Consider the following 15,805-nt stretch of genomic DNA (forward strand, 5'->3'; position numbering starts at 1 on the left):
GACAGTTTTTTTTTAACTTGCCCCACTGCTAGAATTTGTCTGCCAAACTCTGTAGGGCACAGAGTTGTCTGTCACATTGTATTTGTAAACTATGTAGAATGGTGGAGCCTCATTCTTGACTGGTGCTTAGATACTACCATTAAAAAAAGTCATTAATAGTGATATAGATGGTAGACTCGGTTAGAGATAAAGTAGAAAGTATAAATAAGGTATCCTTCCTGGTATCATCGTTGCTAGGCGCATGGTGTTTTTTCCTTTCTAGTCTTAGAGAGAGAAAAAAAAAAAAGGGAATCCAGTGTTACTAACATACTGATCAGGATTCTGGAAGAATAGCATCTGTCTTTCCAACTTTAGTATTTCATTTGGCTTTGAGAGAAAAGCAGATACGGTTTCCCGATCGAATACAGTATATTTGCTAGTCTTAGACAAGGCCTGTGCTTTGCCTCTGTGCAACAACGTAGTGATCTTGAGTTTAGATCATCATGAAAAAGCATCGTTATAACTGATACTGTAGGTTCTCTCTGGGAAGTTGAGTAAGTGCTAAGGTTTGAATAGATGTGTAGCTCAGGTCAAAGCTGAGGCAAAACAGCCAGGCAGACGAAGATRGAAGGCTTTCTCTACTCGCAATATCTGAAATCTGTATTAATCAAGAGTCTGTAGCCTGCAGGACTATCAGTCTAATAATACAAACATGTAGGATAATGTTCTGAAAATTAACAGACTCTGTAGTGCTGCCATCTGTTTCTTCTTGGACTGTGTTCTCAGTAATGAAAGGAGGGGTATTAGCACCATTTATGGTAATTAAGTTAAATATGAAGAGAAATTTTTAAAGACAGTGATTGTTTTCTTATTTTGTAAAAGAAAGAAATAAATTCTTAGCACATAACTGATGGTGGGAGAGGTCATATAGGGTGAGATTGCAATCTTTAATGCATGACATCCATCAGCATGTTTCTCAAATAAACTAAAATTGTGGCTATTCATGCACAAACAATCATAGTTTTTCAGATAGAGAACAATGTGCACTGAGCTTCTGAAACTATCTCTACTTTTGTCCTTTAAATTTATAGATTTTTTTTATACACAAATCTKCTGTCTTTGTTAGAACACATTTAACAAATGAAATACAGAGTCACAGAACTGAAATAATACCTAGCTGATTCAGACATTGCGGAATAAGGGTGGTGATTGACTTCTCAGAAACCCAGCGTGTTGTTGCACCTTTTAAGCTCTGTGAAGGCTAAGCTAAAATGCATTTTTAAAATAAGTTAGCTAATACCTTTTTTTTTTGCTTACACACCTGCTACAGGGTTCATCTTGCCTTGCTGATATGTAAAAAGTACAGTTCTCTGTCTACACTAGAATGTGTAAGGAAAGTTATATTATCTGAATTCTTTATTTTAAACCACAGTTTATCTTTGTCTAGACATATGCTTAGTTTAATTGGCTTAGGTGTAGTTGGTTGAAAAGGGAAGCTGCCTTTTCACAAGTGATGAGGAAATGACTGGCAACCAAAACAACCCTTGTAGTAAGGAAAGAAGATTACTTGTGGAGTTATGCATATGTCTATTCAGAAGGTTCTTCCACTAAGAAGAACAAGTAGCAGCACTGAACATGTATGGAGGTACAGAATACTGAACTCCTTTACTTTTGGAAAGGGTTGTCTGTATAGGAGGTAAAGGTTTAATGACTGGAAGGTTTTTTTGGTAAAGCTTAAGGCAGTACCCAAGGAGAAAAAAACAATACTGGTAAAATGATTTTGCTGTTGGTATAACATTGTCTACGTTAACGTATCTGTCAACTTAGTTGCTTGATTTTTTYGTTTGTTTTGTATTTTAGCACTCAATTGACACAATTGACAAAACTTTTTTGTACTTACCAGTGCTGTAGAAATGGAATATTGTACTCACATACTAGCGTAAATGGCAGGGGCTAGTCTAATAGAGAGATAGTGGACAGACGGCAGCAACTGGGATCCTCCACAAGGAGCTAATCATTTCTTAGTTTAATCAACAGTGGGGACTAACCAAACCCTCCTGGAGATAACTGAAGAGTTTTGGGAACTGAGATACACAGCACTTTCCTCCTTCCTGAAGCTGTGGAGGTGGATTTCGAGACAGCAAAGGCTGTTAGAACAAGATCAGGAACACTCTGCTAAACTGGTAAAAGTGGAATAGGGAAAACAGAAGAGGAATTACTGAAACCTGGTGGAACTGATAGTGCTTAGATATAGGGCAACCTCTTAGGGATCATCAGAAGGAACAGGGATTTGAAAGAGGTGGCCTGAAACTTGTAAATAAGAGGGCCAGAAACACCATAAGAGACAAAAGACATAATTCCAGTGAAGGTTTTCTTCCACCAAGTGAATTGCTTAAATGCCCAATGAACTCTCCATCCACACTGGGAAGGAAGGAAGAAGTGGTTCCCAAGAAGGACTGTTTATGTATCAGCAGAAAACTCAAGAAGTACAGGACAGGACAGTTGGTGTTGTGAGGACTTTCTGGTTAAAAACTAATATCTTGCTAGAAGAGACATACTAGCTGTGACTTTCAAACACCAAACTTCCATCTATTCCAAAATCAAAGAAGCAACTTAAGGAGGTGCCAGATACGTTTACTATAAGTATAAGCATTCACCTTTCTAGAAGTGCGGGCATCTTGCTGTTGGAATAGTCCTATCAGGAAGGAGACATGTGAGAAGCTGAGGCAAGTAGTAGATGAAGTCTGTCATCTCCTCAGCTAGGGAATGAGGTAATTAAAATTGTAGGGGACAGATGAGGAGATATTACACCTCTAGGGTTTACAGGGATAGTGTATTAAAGACAGCAGAGAAGTTGGGAGAGAATGGAGTTTGGATTTCACCTTCTTCCACTTTCTCAGTTACTGAAGAGGTAGTCAACCCTCATGGTAGAAAGTGCAGGGAAGATGGATGTTTTAGGGAAAAAAAATGCTAGGAAATGTTATGTAATGGACACTTGGTTCTTCTGTAGTGTTTTCTTGCCACAAACTGTTAGGGAAAACATTTGGAATTTGTTAAGGAAAAAGTACTTTGAGTTCACTTTGTTCCATAAAATTATGTGGAGGATATTGGGAAAGTAGAAGATGAAAGAGAGCAAACATAGCTGGGGTATTAGAAACCCAAATCACAGCCTATTGTAGATCTGTACAAGCTTACTTACAGCATGGTGAGGAATTTAAGACTTGGGTAGGAGAGGAGCCAAACTTGTCCTGGAGCAAGGAAACCAGGACTTGTGGCCGGAAAACATGCTTAATGTCAGCCTATCCAGATTATCATAAAGACCAATGTGTGGTACAGAAACTACATACCTCTTGGAGGATGTTCGTGGTATTGTTCAAATTTAATATGGTGAAGTGTTTTCAGCACTCTTGCAATTTTCATATATTTGTATATTGGTGAAGGAGAAAGCYGAGTGAGGTGGAAAGCAGGGACATCAGCAGTCTGACAGAATAGARGAAAGTCAATCTGGTTAAAAATCCCTTTCCAGTTACATATAGAAATACTACAGGCTTTATTGTGGTGTTACCCAAACAGATGGAATTTATGTTCAGGAGGACTTTTTTGTAGAACTTCATAAATGATGGTATATGAGTAGGGTAAGAATGTACAGCATTTTAAAGTTTGGGAAGAAATAGTTGGAGAAAATTGAAGTAGAGGTTGAAAATAATGTTTGCTGTTGTTTTACTGTCGTCAACAATTCTGTTTAACAGTGGTCTCTCTGGATGGTGGTGTCTTTAAAAAGCAAATAATACTGAACTCTGAAGAAGACTTTGATACGGTTTATGATATGCCTTACCATCAAGGCTTCCTTTGATCACAATAATGTTTGGTATGTGTAGGTTTGAGTCCTTCATTCAAGGTATAGATAGTAAAATGCATCATCAGACCCTCATTTACCCTTCACTTTGAAGAAAGTGCTGAGCTGTAGTCTRTTTGAAGGTTGGTACTATATTGCCTTTATACTGCACTGTTCTCTTTAACCACGTTTTCTGGGCAGGATGTCTTTTCTTCATGTATGTAATGTCACCCGCATGATGCACATAATGGCATCTTGGGGCTAGCAGTATTTCCCAGCTCTCTCATTTGAAGGCTTGGCTCTTGCAACTGCTGATATATAGGATTAACAGGAAATTTCTGTGTCCCATGAGCATTAAGGAGGTAGTAGATTCAGGAGGCATCCAGGTTACTTACTTTCCTCCTACATTTTGTTTGTTACATTACAAATTGGCTTTTATCATCTCTCACTCAGCCCACTTTTTGGGCTGAAATTTCATTGCAGCTTTACAGGAGTTGCCAGCTCATGCAAAGAAGAATCTTATGGTAGAACTACCTAGAGGAAGATAGASGGGGAAAGACTGTGAGGCTTTTGCCGCAATCAAGAATTTTTCTGGGTCACATGAAGCTTTGTTAAGGCTGTGTTTGTCATCATGCTTTCAGTGCCTTCAGAACTGGCCATGGTAAACCACAGACACCAGGGCAGCTTCAGGCATGCACTGAAGATTGCAGTTATGTCAAAGCAACAAGTAATTTCCTTGAAAATTGAAGCTGTTTAAAATCTAATAGGACTGGAAGATGGACTGTGGTTCAGCAAAGAGCATGTTAATAAAACAAACTATCGTGTATTGTTATTATTATGCAGATAGTAGAGCCAAGTCTGGTATTTGTGCTGGTAATAGTCACTATCTAAGTAGTTAATAGTTGTCCTTGGCTGCTGTCCTTGCCCKAGGAGACTAGCAGTGAATGGAGTATAGGTCCCCCAACAGCTCACCTGAACAGATATGAATACCTCATCCTTCCTGATAGGTATGGCAGCATCGTTTGATTTTCAACAACTGGGACTTGCAAGGATTCTCCCTTGAATTCCTGGGCTGAATAAATTATTGTAACAGTCTCTTCCATCACAAAGAGAAGTTGGAAACCATGTCAGTGCCTGGATTTACAATTGCTCTGTGGTGTGCTTGGCCCACAAGTGACAAGATCAACGTGTTTTTTCTGAGTGGCCAGTGTGAGGCTGTTCGTATGCAGTGGTTTGAGAGAAGGTGGATGTGATAGTAGCTCCCACCTGTTTTGCATTTGTTGAAGGGTGAATTGTATTCTGTAGTTCTGTGGCCCTTATAGTAGACACTGGAAGCCCTGTAGTGAGTGGTTTGTGGTCCAAGAGCTGCACTTTAATGCAAATAAACCGTGAGGCAAACTAACATGCCATAATCGAGCTAGTCTGTTGGAACAGGGCACAGTCAGCTCTGAGCTGTAGGGTTGTCTTTTTTAGTCGTCTTAGGAGTGATGAGTACATACCTCATGGGTAGAACTTGTGGGGGACAGTGAAATGCCCTAACTGGTTTGAAAGGCTCACATTTCACCAGCGTATCATAGGGGTTAATTAGATGAGTTAATAAAAAGTTTGCCTTGCAGTTTAAGTGCACCCTATGTCTATTATTCCATGACATAAAATAATGACTCGGGATGTTTTGATCAGTTAGACTAAGTAGGAGTTTTCAGTCCTGTTCCGAATGAGTCCCCTCCATCCCCTGCCTGGGCTGTGTGCTGTCATTAGTCCTGTCCGTCCTAGGGAGGTTTGTGACTGGAGGAATGCTGCAATGAGCAGCTTTGTTTTCGACTGTCTTTTTTGGCAGTGTTTAAACCAGTTGGAGAGGTGAATGGCCTCTCGTGGCCGTTTTCCAGCTCTTTTGTGTCTCCRTTAACACCACATTTCATCTCTAGCCTCTGCCCTCCCCGGTGCCGCTCAAACCCCAACGGGGCAGCAGTACTAATGAACAGATCTGACCACTTCTTAGGGTCTTCTGTCCCTGTCTGTGCATCTCTTCTGCCTCAGCCTCACAAAGCAGGGAGGATGTTTGGCTTTCAAGTAGCTGATATGTTACTGTTAGATACAAAGCTGTCCATTCGTGAAGGAAGAGGCTTGCTTTCAGAGAGCCAGCCTATAAACTATTCCTAGTAGAGCTTCCAAACCACAAAGGGAAAAACTATGATCTCTAAAGCTCACTTGTATCATATTAATATGAAAATGGTTGTGTGTGATTAAGAACTGAAAATCCTTTACTCTCTTTCTCCTTTGGCTTTCCACCCAAAAAGGAAATAAAAGTCTCCCCATTTTTGGTTGCAATCCATCTTCTGTTGCTTAGTAATGATAGAATAAACAGCTGAACCCAGCTGTATTCTGAGTCTACAGATGGCACATGAAAAAAAAATCATGAGTAGGAGAAAAAGTTCAATATATGTAGAGTAGGGTTTATGCACTGAGGGGAGTATTGRTAGTTTCTGAGGTCCCATTTAGACCTCTCATGTATGTTGATGTATATTTTCTCTGTTTTACTAGCTTTGGATTTCTCAGTGAGAAAAAAGATTTCATTTTAATCACTCTATAGGCAACTGAAGTCAGTCAAAGCATGTAATAAAAATTTTATCTACCCCAGTGGAGAAGAACAGAGTGTTGCTAAAATAGTCTTTGAATAGTTTTATAAAGCATTTGTTGTTTAGCGACATAGTGATAGTTYTGGGCCAAATTCTGGTACAGTCCACAAAAATGAAGTAGTACTGTAGCGAAAGCTTGTAGCGAGGAGGGTAAAGATAGGGTCAGTCCGCAGGTGTCCAGGCTTTGGCCACTGTCTTTGAGTGCGCAGTGACAAAATGTGCCCGCTGTTCCCAGGCAAGGCTAGTGCGTGCCTGCTTGATTTAGTGGATGGTTTTTAGCGACAAGTGCGGCTTGCAGAGAGCTTGAGCTAGAGGGCTGGCTCTGTTAATGACAGAAGGTGAAAAAGACTGAGAATAGTATGAAAGACTTAGGAAAATTAGGGCAGATATTTATTACTATCTGGGAAGTGAGAGAGGGAGAGGAATGACGTTGTCTCTTACACGTGTTGCGTATATTCCTAATGGCAGAGTCCTTAATACCAGAAGAAACCATACAGTTACAATTCTGACCTCTTATGAACAGCATGACACTCAGTTCTATATTGAATTATTAACTTCTCTGAATAATATAATTTTTGTTTTGTTAGAAAAATAAAATATCTAATCTCACATTGAGGGCATTAAGAGATGCAGAATCCATTGCTTCTTTCTGGGAACCGAGTTGAGTGGCTGATCCCTGTGACTGCTTTAATWATTTTAAGTCTCTCATTTCCATTTTGAATTTTTCCAGATTCAGCTTTGAGCCATAGGTTCCTGTTATGTCTCTCACCACTAGATAAGAGGTACTTTTCTTCCTGTGAAGGTACTAATATGCTATAATCAAGTCACCTTTTAATCTTCTTTTTGAGAAGCTAAACAGATTGAAATCTTTTAAACCTATTACTCTTGGACATTTTCCTTAGCTTTCATTTGTACGTTTGTTTCTTTTATACACAATTTTTCAAAATGCCTTTAAAATATGTATGTCAGAACTGGATGCAGAATTCAGAGTTGGCAGCCAGGGCAGGGCTTACAACGGTGATAGTCTTCCTCTTTTTTCAGAAAATCTGAACGTGTTATTTCTGTATTTATACAGTAAACGTGGATACATTTGCTTCYTTCGCCTCCTTACTAGTCCCCTGCCTTTTGAACCAAGTATACTTTGAAGTACAGCCTTATTGGATCATGTGTTGAGCTACTTGTCCRCTAAGGCGTTTGGCTTCTGTTTAAAATATCTTCATTCCCACTATCATGGGATAGTGCTTCTGCTTTTTGAGGGCCAGCCTGTACTAAAATCTAGGCCCAGTTTAACTTGCAATATTAATTGTTCCTTTTATTATCTTTTCCTCATCATTATTTAAAGTATGCCATTCTTTGTCATCTGCAAGTATTAGCAGTAGAGATTTTTATTTTTATTTCCAGTTTGCTGAGGAAAATTTGACAAGYTGGCAGGTCTGGGCATAGTACAAATTGTTGCAAAGGCTTACTAGAAGTGATATTATTTACTTCAGATTTCCCATTGCCTGCTTCTTGGAGTCTGTCACTTAAAAAATTCCCAGTGCATTTGTAGTTGTTGATATTGTATCATTCAATTATCAAAAKTTTTTCAGTACAAAACAAAATGCTTTTCAAAAGCTATCTTATTACATCTATGCAGTTACCTCTAGCGGCCAAATTTCTAAGAGTGAAATTGGGATTGTTTAACAGGATAAGCTTCCTGCAACATCATGCTGATTGGAGTTTTAATCTGTTCTTGTATTTTCATTAATTAAAATTTAATTAATAAATAAATCCTCTGGCAGCTTCATGCCTTTTTGGCCAGGACTGGAATCAGTTACTTAAGTCATCCTGCTTTGATTTTTGTTCATATTACACAATCTTAGCAGTCTTCCAATCTTCCTTAATGTCCTCAGTGCTCCAAGCTTAATAAAAATGAAAACATCAGTGAGTTACAAGTCTCTGCAAACTTCTGGAGACTACGGTTTACATGATTCTGCTAATTAGAAAGTCTTTCTTTAGATCTCATATACCTTTTTCTTCCTTATTTTGGTGAATCTCCTGTTACTGACAGAGCAACAATGTTGGAAATGAAATTCAGGGTTACATGTACCTGAAACTGTTGCACAGACACTCACAGACAACATGTTTATTAAAAAATAATTAATTTATTTTGGACCTTGACATAGGGTAGCATTTACATGGGGAATCAAATGTCTCAAACAGGATAGCTGGTTATGTCACGGATGGCGATGGCAGGCCTGTTGCAAGTACTCCTACCAATGCAAGACCCCACTGGGTCTTCAGCTGGATCAAATGGGACTACCTGAACCACTCTTCCGCTCAGTTCTTGTAGTGTAGCTGATCTGTGGTCCTGTATGACCACTGCAGCTTATGCGTGATCCATTGGTACTGATTATCTTAAACTATGTGCAAAAATACACCTATGTACAAAAAGACTGTCCTATATTACCATTTCTGCATCTGCAGGAAAGTTTTCTACTGATGATTTACAATTATCTGTGCATAATTTGGTCAATTCTGGAGCAGGAACCACCTGGGAAGTCTCTAGAAAGGCCAGATTCTCCACCCAGGATGTTGATCAACTCATTAAAACACAAATTAGTCTGTGCAAAGTGGGACCTGGGACCTGCCTGGGGAACTCTTCAAGAGAGTTTGAAATTCCCACCTGCAGAACTGCTGTACCAGTTAGTCAAATACTTAACTAAAAGGTGACTAGGACTTCACATCAACTTGAAATAAGGTGATGGATTGTTGTCTTAGATTGGTCCGTTATCTCACCTGTGCAAATGGTAGTTCCTGGACCACCTGAGTAATTAATAAGGAAACATACTGAGCATTGCGTGCAGGCACAGCCATGATACCCAGTTACACCACAGTTGGACTCATAGGACAAATCTGAAGTTCATTCTTGTAACAAATTATATAGCTCTTGCTATGGAGTGATGCATGTGGAATAATAACATTTTAGCTTTATATAAGCAATGACAAGCTTTCAATTAGCAGGAAAAGCATCTTGAAATTTTTATAGTTAGTTCTATGAAAAGGTCAGCTTAATACTCTGTAGTGCCAAAGTTAGGAGTTCAATGCATATTAAGAGAAATTCCTGGAAGAAAAGTCCATTTAATGGCTGTTAAACACAAACATACTACTTCAGGATTGCTCAGGATGTCCTGAATTCCCAAGTTGTTGGAAGCTTGCGAAGTTTTCTGGGGAAGTATCATTTGCTTGTACTCGTCTGACAATCTTTGCTACACTTCTGTCATTACCACAGTTGGCCAGGCCTTTGGTCTGAACCATTAAAGCTGTACTGATGTCTGCAACACTGGAAGCATCTGTTTATTCTTGGCAGATTTTTTTAATTTTTTCTTCTATTGTTCTCAAATCTGTTAGCCTTTGGTTTGGCTGATATCTTTGGCTTTTCATGTTCATTTTCTACCCAGAAATTTTTCTGTCATTTCTCTTTCTTACCATCTTCCATGTGTTTTTGTTTTTTTTCCCTTTATCACTAACCAAGGATAAGCTTTGTGTGAAAGTTGAGCTTTGTTGCGGAATCAAAGCTTTTGGTTCTGTATTTCATAAAGTAAAACACCAGAGTTTACTCTCAGTTCTTACCTTTTTTTCTTCCAATTGCTTTTTTAAATTTTCTCATAATTTATCCAATTACACCTTTTAGAGTACAAAGTATTTAAAGTTGGGACTGTCCCTTTTGTATTTAATGTTAGAATCACTGCTCCGTAGCCATTTATTCCATCATAATTGAGTCCAGAACAATAATTTTGCCCCATTTTAAGGTGCAATCTTTTCTAAGTTAGTGTCATTATTCTTATTTTTTTAGAAGTGCTAATGTTACGTAAGTGGCTGAGATTTCCAGTATATGTCTGCCAAATAAAAATGCATGTAATACCATAGCATTTCTTCCATATGTGTTGTAGATGTTAAAGGCTCTGTAGGCGGTCATTAGGTTCGGTGGTTCCCCGGGGTGCCCCGTCCTGGGCTGTGTTAAAGCGCTGACCTGGGAKCGTTCTGTTCCTGCGCTTCTGCGCTACTGCTGGCTTTGAAACAGGTGATGACAGTGGGAGCAGGTGAAGATGCTGTCTCTTCTACTAGCGCTAAGTTATAACGGTCATACTTCAATAAGGAAAATTGTTACCTTTCTTCTAAATGAAAAAAAAATTGTCTTTTATCTAGTCCCAGAACCACTGATACATACAGGAATGGGGGGAGGAATGAGGCTGTATTCATTCTTATGTATGTGGTTACCAGGGAGAGGGTTAATGCATCTGTGTGCGGGGAAGGCAGTAGTTGCAGATACACTGAAGGTACGTGAAAATCTGTCATTCTCCCCTGTCAGAAATTTGCATTGTCATGTCAAGTTACTGATTGGTGTGAACCTGCTTTCCTTGTGAAGCAGGAAAGATTTGTTACAAAAAAYACTGATATTGCCTGTGGTCTTGGTGCAAATTAAAAACAAAACAAAACAAACAAACAAAAAACCATGTATTAGCTGTTATGGGTATGATACTACTACTTCCCTAARCTTTGGTGAATATTTATTAAAAAGGGGGGGAGGGGGGAGCTGAGTAATGTAGCTGTGAAACTTTTGCTGTTGTCCAAGTTCTGACACCTTAAGTCTGGCTGAATAAACTCAACTCTGACTAATGCCCTGTGCTAATGCAGCTAATATTCCATTACTGTAAGACTATAGAGAGGAAATACAGGAATATGGGTGAAGGTACAGAGCTAGCTTGCTCACTGTGTGACTGAGGAGAAAATAGTGTGTGTAATAGATGTTCATAGAATGGTAAGGTTGGAAGGGACCTCTGGAGATCATCTAGTCCAACCCTCAGCATAGCCCCATACGGGGATTGAACCCGTGACCTCGGCATTAGCAGCACCATGCTCTACCCAACTGAGCTAAACCTGCCCYCTAATAGTTTTTATTGTGCCCAATAATAAATTTCAAAATTAGACYCAGTAACCACTGCATAACTAAATTTTATGCAACTTTGGCTTAGGGGATGTCATCTCATAAAATGCAAAATAAAATGCTGCATATGTGGTACCCAGTGTTTCTTTGCTTTATTTTAGGAGCCAGACGTTTGAATTACAGTGATTGCTTTTGGTTATTATTTTATTACTAAACTATCCTAAATCAGTCTTCTGTTAAAAAGCATGGCACTTGATAGAGTAAAATAATATCACAGGCAATAGCCTATGATAGACTTGGCCTGATAGATCAGGATGACTTAATTACCACAGAAATTGAAGGAAAGGGGAATTTAATGAATGTAGCAGAGTTAAATACCAAGTCATTTGAGAATGATCAAAGCTTTTCACCCGCCCTAGTTATAGCCACAGTGTTTTCTTTGCTGTAATACCTATTCTTCACTGAATAATACCTATCCTGGGCTTTTCACATCACCTTGTTTTCTGTTCTGAGCCCAGAGATCAAGTTTCTAAGGAGCAATGGGAATGCCTCTAAGGTATGTCCAAGCCCTCCTGGGTTTGTTCGTTCTATTTTCAGTGTTTGACTTCTTCAGCTCTCCGATCTGCTTTCCTGGGTTGCTTGTAACATACGCACAGTCTTTATGAGGTCCTGCAGATCCTAATAGCACACCTCTCTTGGGAATAATTATGCTTCCTTTTCTTCYTCTGGAGTGAATTAATCTGATCTATATATAGACATTTTTTTTTTATGCTCAGAAGTGATACTGCTTCTTGCAGTAAGCATCTGTAAGATTCCCAAAGTAAATGGAGAAAATGGTATCTACCTTTTTCTTAATTGCTGCTGTTTAAAAATTGAATAATGGAATGAATAGGACAACAAGTAATTCTTGAAAAAGAGTCAGTTTATCCATGGTGCAAAAGGCTGAGCAGAATTTAATTTTTCAGAGGCCCTTGTAAAGAATCTTCAGTTGTCTGTTTGTTGCCTTGATTTAGCACTGCTTTATAAATGCCCAAGTTGATACACAGATTAACGATTTTAAAGAAGCCCCTGACAAGTAGTTTCTGTGAGTCCTAGATAATAGATCATTATAGAATAAGCATGTGGAGGAAATAYGTATGAATGGTGCTAGTTTTCTGAAGGCATTTTGACCATGATTATCGTATTAGTAGAACTATATTTTGGTCCTCTTTAGTGGACAGTGTGAACGTTCTGAGTTGATCGCAAGAGAAGAAAAACTGCCCCCAAACTGAACTGTAGAGTCGGAAATACTGTTGGCCATATGTGTGGCCATAATAAGCCAGAATATCTTACAGTTCGTATTTTAAACAAGTCTTAGCTTTGTCAGTATACCGCTGCAGGATTTGAGGCTGATCAGACTTAATCATTTGGTAACTTAAATGGATCACTCAATTGATTTTGATACAGCTGCTTGCGTAAGTCCCTTACGGATCCGTATCATTTCAGGATTAAGCCCTTTGGTTAGTCAGCTGTGGTCCTAATACATTTGCCACGTTCTGTTATCTRTGAAGAAATGGTGTCTGCATTCCTTACGCACTTGGAAAATTATTTGGTTTTAGTTTTAAGATTATGCGAATGCTGAGACAGAAAAAAACCCCGAAGTGTGAGGAGCAAGCRCTAGAAAGCGTGTTAGGGGTGCTTGGCCCCTGGTGTTCAGACCCGAGTGTGTCCTGCTGCTGATGAGGACTGCTGCTAGCCTGAGTGATGCACTGGCCCTTCTCCCGGCTYCCTGCCTCTTAAGCTTCATCCTTGTATATTTGTCACCTGGTTGTATTAAAGACTAACTCCAGTAAAATAGGGAAGGTTGTCAGCGTGGGCTCCAAGCACGGGCTCATTTTAGAAGACAAAGAAAAACCTTGGTTACTATCTAACGGAGCAGAAGAAAGCTGAATAGCAGAGGGATTTTTTATGGTACTAGACAAACACAGAACATGATGCACAGGCTGGAAATTGCAAGTGCGACAAATTCAAATTGTAGATAAGGTGTATGCTTTTAACAATAGAAATAACCAGTCTCTGGAACAACATCTAAGAGATGGAGTAGGTACTCTGTTGCTTCAAAATCTTTATATCAAGATTGACGACCTTTGTAAAAGTGTTCAATTTCAGCTACAATTTGTTGAGCTTGATAGAGGAATTCCTGGATTTCATTTTATAGTTTGTACTGGAGCCTAGGCAGTGTTTTTGTATGTGTCTCTTGATGTTAAATCTATGAATTCTTGATGGCAGACTTAATGGTCGTGGCTCTGCTGCTTTTAAAGAAATTAAGAGAAAYTCCCTTTAATTGGGCCACCCCTGATAGTCTTATAGCTCAGTGTTCTCGTACCATCCAGCTTACAGCGTACTAAACTACCAAATGCCACAGGCTGGTGTGACAAGGTGTTTTTCTCACATGGATTCTAGTGTTGTGGAATTTGGTCTTTCTAATACAGCTTTCTAATACAGCCTCTTGGAAGAGGTTCTTTTCCAAAATACTTTTATTTTTAATGCCTGTATAGAGAATTCTGTAGCATAGCCTAGTCCATAATGAGTTAATTYACTTGGATTTTTTGGAATGTAGTTGTTTTCTCTGATTCTGTCTTAATTCCATGCACAGTGTGTCTCAAATTACAGGGCGAAAGAAGTTTATAACCAATAGTACTGCAGTAATACGTACAGCTTCCTTTTCCCAGAAGAATATTGATTATTTGCTGTTTAAGGGAGATTGTTCAGTCAAGTAGAGATCAGAATTCTAAAAATAATAGTGAATGATAGATTTTATTTTTCCCCTTGATGTTTTAAGTAATGCTTRTAGTTATTTTATGTATTACCATAGTATTTTTCTGAACACAAAACTRGCAAAGTAGAACCAGTTTATTGTAACATTTTTCCTTTTATTTGAATGAGTGTGAAAGATCATATAGCTAACAAGGTTTAAAATACTCCTTCATGTAGAAGATGAAAGGTGCTAAATATATCTTTCTTTTTTTACAGGCTAAAGCYTATCTAAGGATAGCTATGGAAATAGTAAGACGGCTGCCAGTACCTCCTGCTTGAAATGTTTCTGTCTAAAACTTACCAATAAAGAAGTGGAAGAAGAGGCCTGCTACTTAATATGGACTCCATATTTGATTTCTAAGAACTTTTTAAAAGTTAGTTTCCCAGASTATAAAATATGATTTTATTAATTTTCAGGTCATTATTTGACTATATCCAAATGGATTAAAGTATGCAAAAGATGATAGCTGGTGTTTAACTGCTGGTTTATAAGATCACTGAACAAGAAGAGATAAAGTACAGCTTTTGCATGTCTTCCATTTTAACATCAAGAATAAAAACCATCCTCCCTAGCCAAGCAGAACGATGATAAGGATGCCAAGGCATAAACCCTGCTTAAAAGATGACATTTGCAATATTCTTAATTCCTGTAAATTTTGGTTTAGCTTTTTATTTGCTGGTTTAATTACCAGCCTAACCATAAATAAGGTTTGCAAAGTTTGAAGTAGCAAACTCAAGTTAAAACTGCAGTATGTTGGTGTGTTCATCACTAAAAACAAAACAAAACAAACAAACAAAAAAAAACCCAAAAAACCCCAACCCTCTCTGCATATATTCTTGATGATTTTTTTTATAAATATATCTGGATCATTCTTTTATTACTGGATAATGTTGGACTGTGAGGTAATTCAGTTTATTGGATGATGGACTACATGAGCCTTAGGCATATTTCTTGACTGCGTTGCATTTTAATAGACCCAGATAGAAGACTAGGTAACAAAAGGTCTTCACTGAAAGCCAGATGTTGCACCTGAGCTCACTTTGCCAGGAGATGCAAATGATCAAGATAAATTAAATTCATAACTGTTTACCCTTAATGCAATGCAGCAACTTTGAATATAAAACTACAACCTGGAAGGAAGGAAAGATTTGATCTTCAAACTGCATGGCCTTCTGTTTTTGTTTTTATTGCCTTGTATTCTGTGATCTTTATTTTTTTGTTGGTGTGTAGAAGCGAAGAAATATGCCTCTCAGAGAATGAGTTTCCATTTACAATTAAATGTTTCAGTTGACATTTAGGCTGGCTTGTCTACACAATCAAGTATAGACATCTTAAACATAAAATCTTAACTGTACTGAAATCTAGAGAGTTTTGTTACCGACCTCAGTGGGACCAAGATTTTTCTTATACTCCAAGTAAGTATTCGTAAATTTTGAATTTATTGTTTTTCCTATGGAAATGATGGAACATAAAAGTTTAATGTTGTATTAGGAACACTTAAATCATACATACCCAGAATTTACACGAGGAAGTTGGACACAAAGTACAGGTTGAATTTTAAGCTTTAGCTGTTTTTGCAAGTGTAAATTAAGTACTCCAAAACTGTTGGTCTTTTTCTTCCAGTCAGTATC

The 15,805-nt window shown here is 38.4% G+C and overlaps 1 protein-coding gene across 1 annotated transcript in view; it reads left to right on the plus strand.

Annotated features, from left to right (window-relative positions):
* The window catches only part of NUBPL (NUBP iron-sulfur cluster assembly factor, mitochondrial), a gene marked incomplete at its 5' end in the record, with an annotated part of 88,048 nt that extends 72,583 nt beyond the window's left edge, over positions 1-15,465 (plus strand). Inside the window, one exon of the mRNA XM_085301813.1 lies at positions 14,390-15,465. Coding sequence (XP_085157939.1) covers positions 14,390-14,452 — 63 coding nt within the window. The remainder of the gene's footprint in view (positions 1-14,389) is intronic.
* Positions 15,466-15,805: the final 340 nt, after the last annotated feature.

The sequence above is a fragment of the Rhea americana genome, unplaced genomic scaffold, assembly GCF_003343005.1.
Source record: "Rhea americana isolate MKP2758 unplaced genomic scaffold, rheAme1 scaffold_18, whole genome shotgun sequence".
Taxonomy (NCBI): domain Eukaryota; kingdom Metazoa; phylum Chordata; class Aves; order Rheiformes; family Rheidae; genus Rhea; species Rhea americana.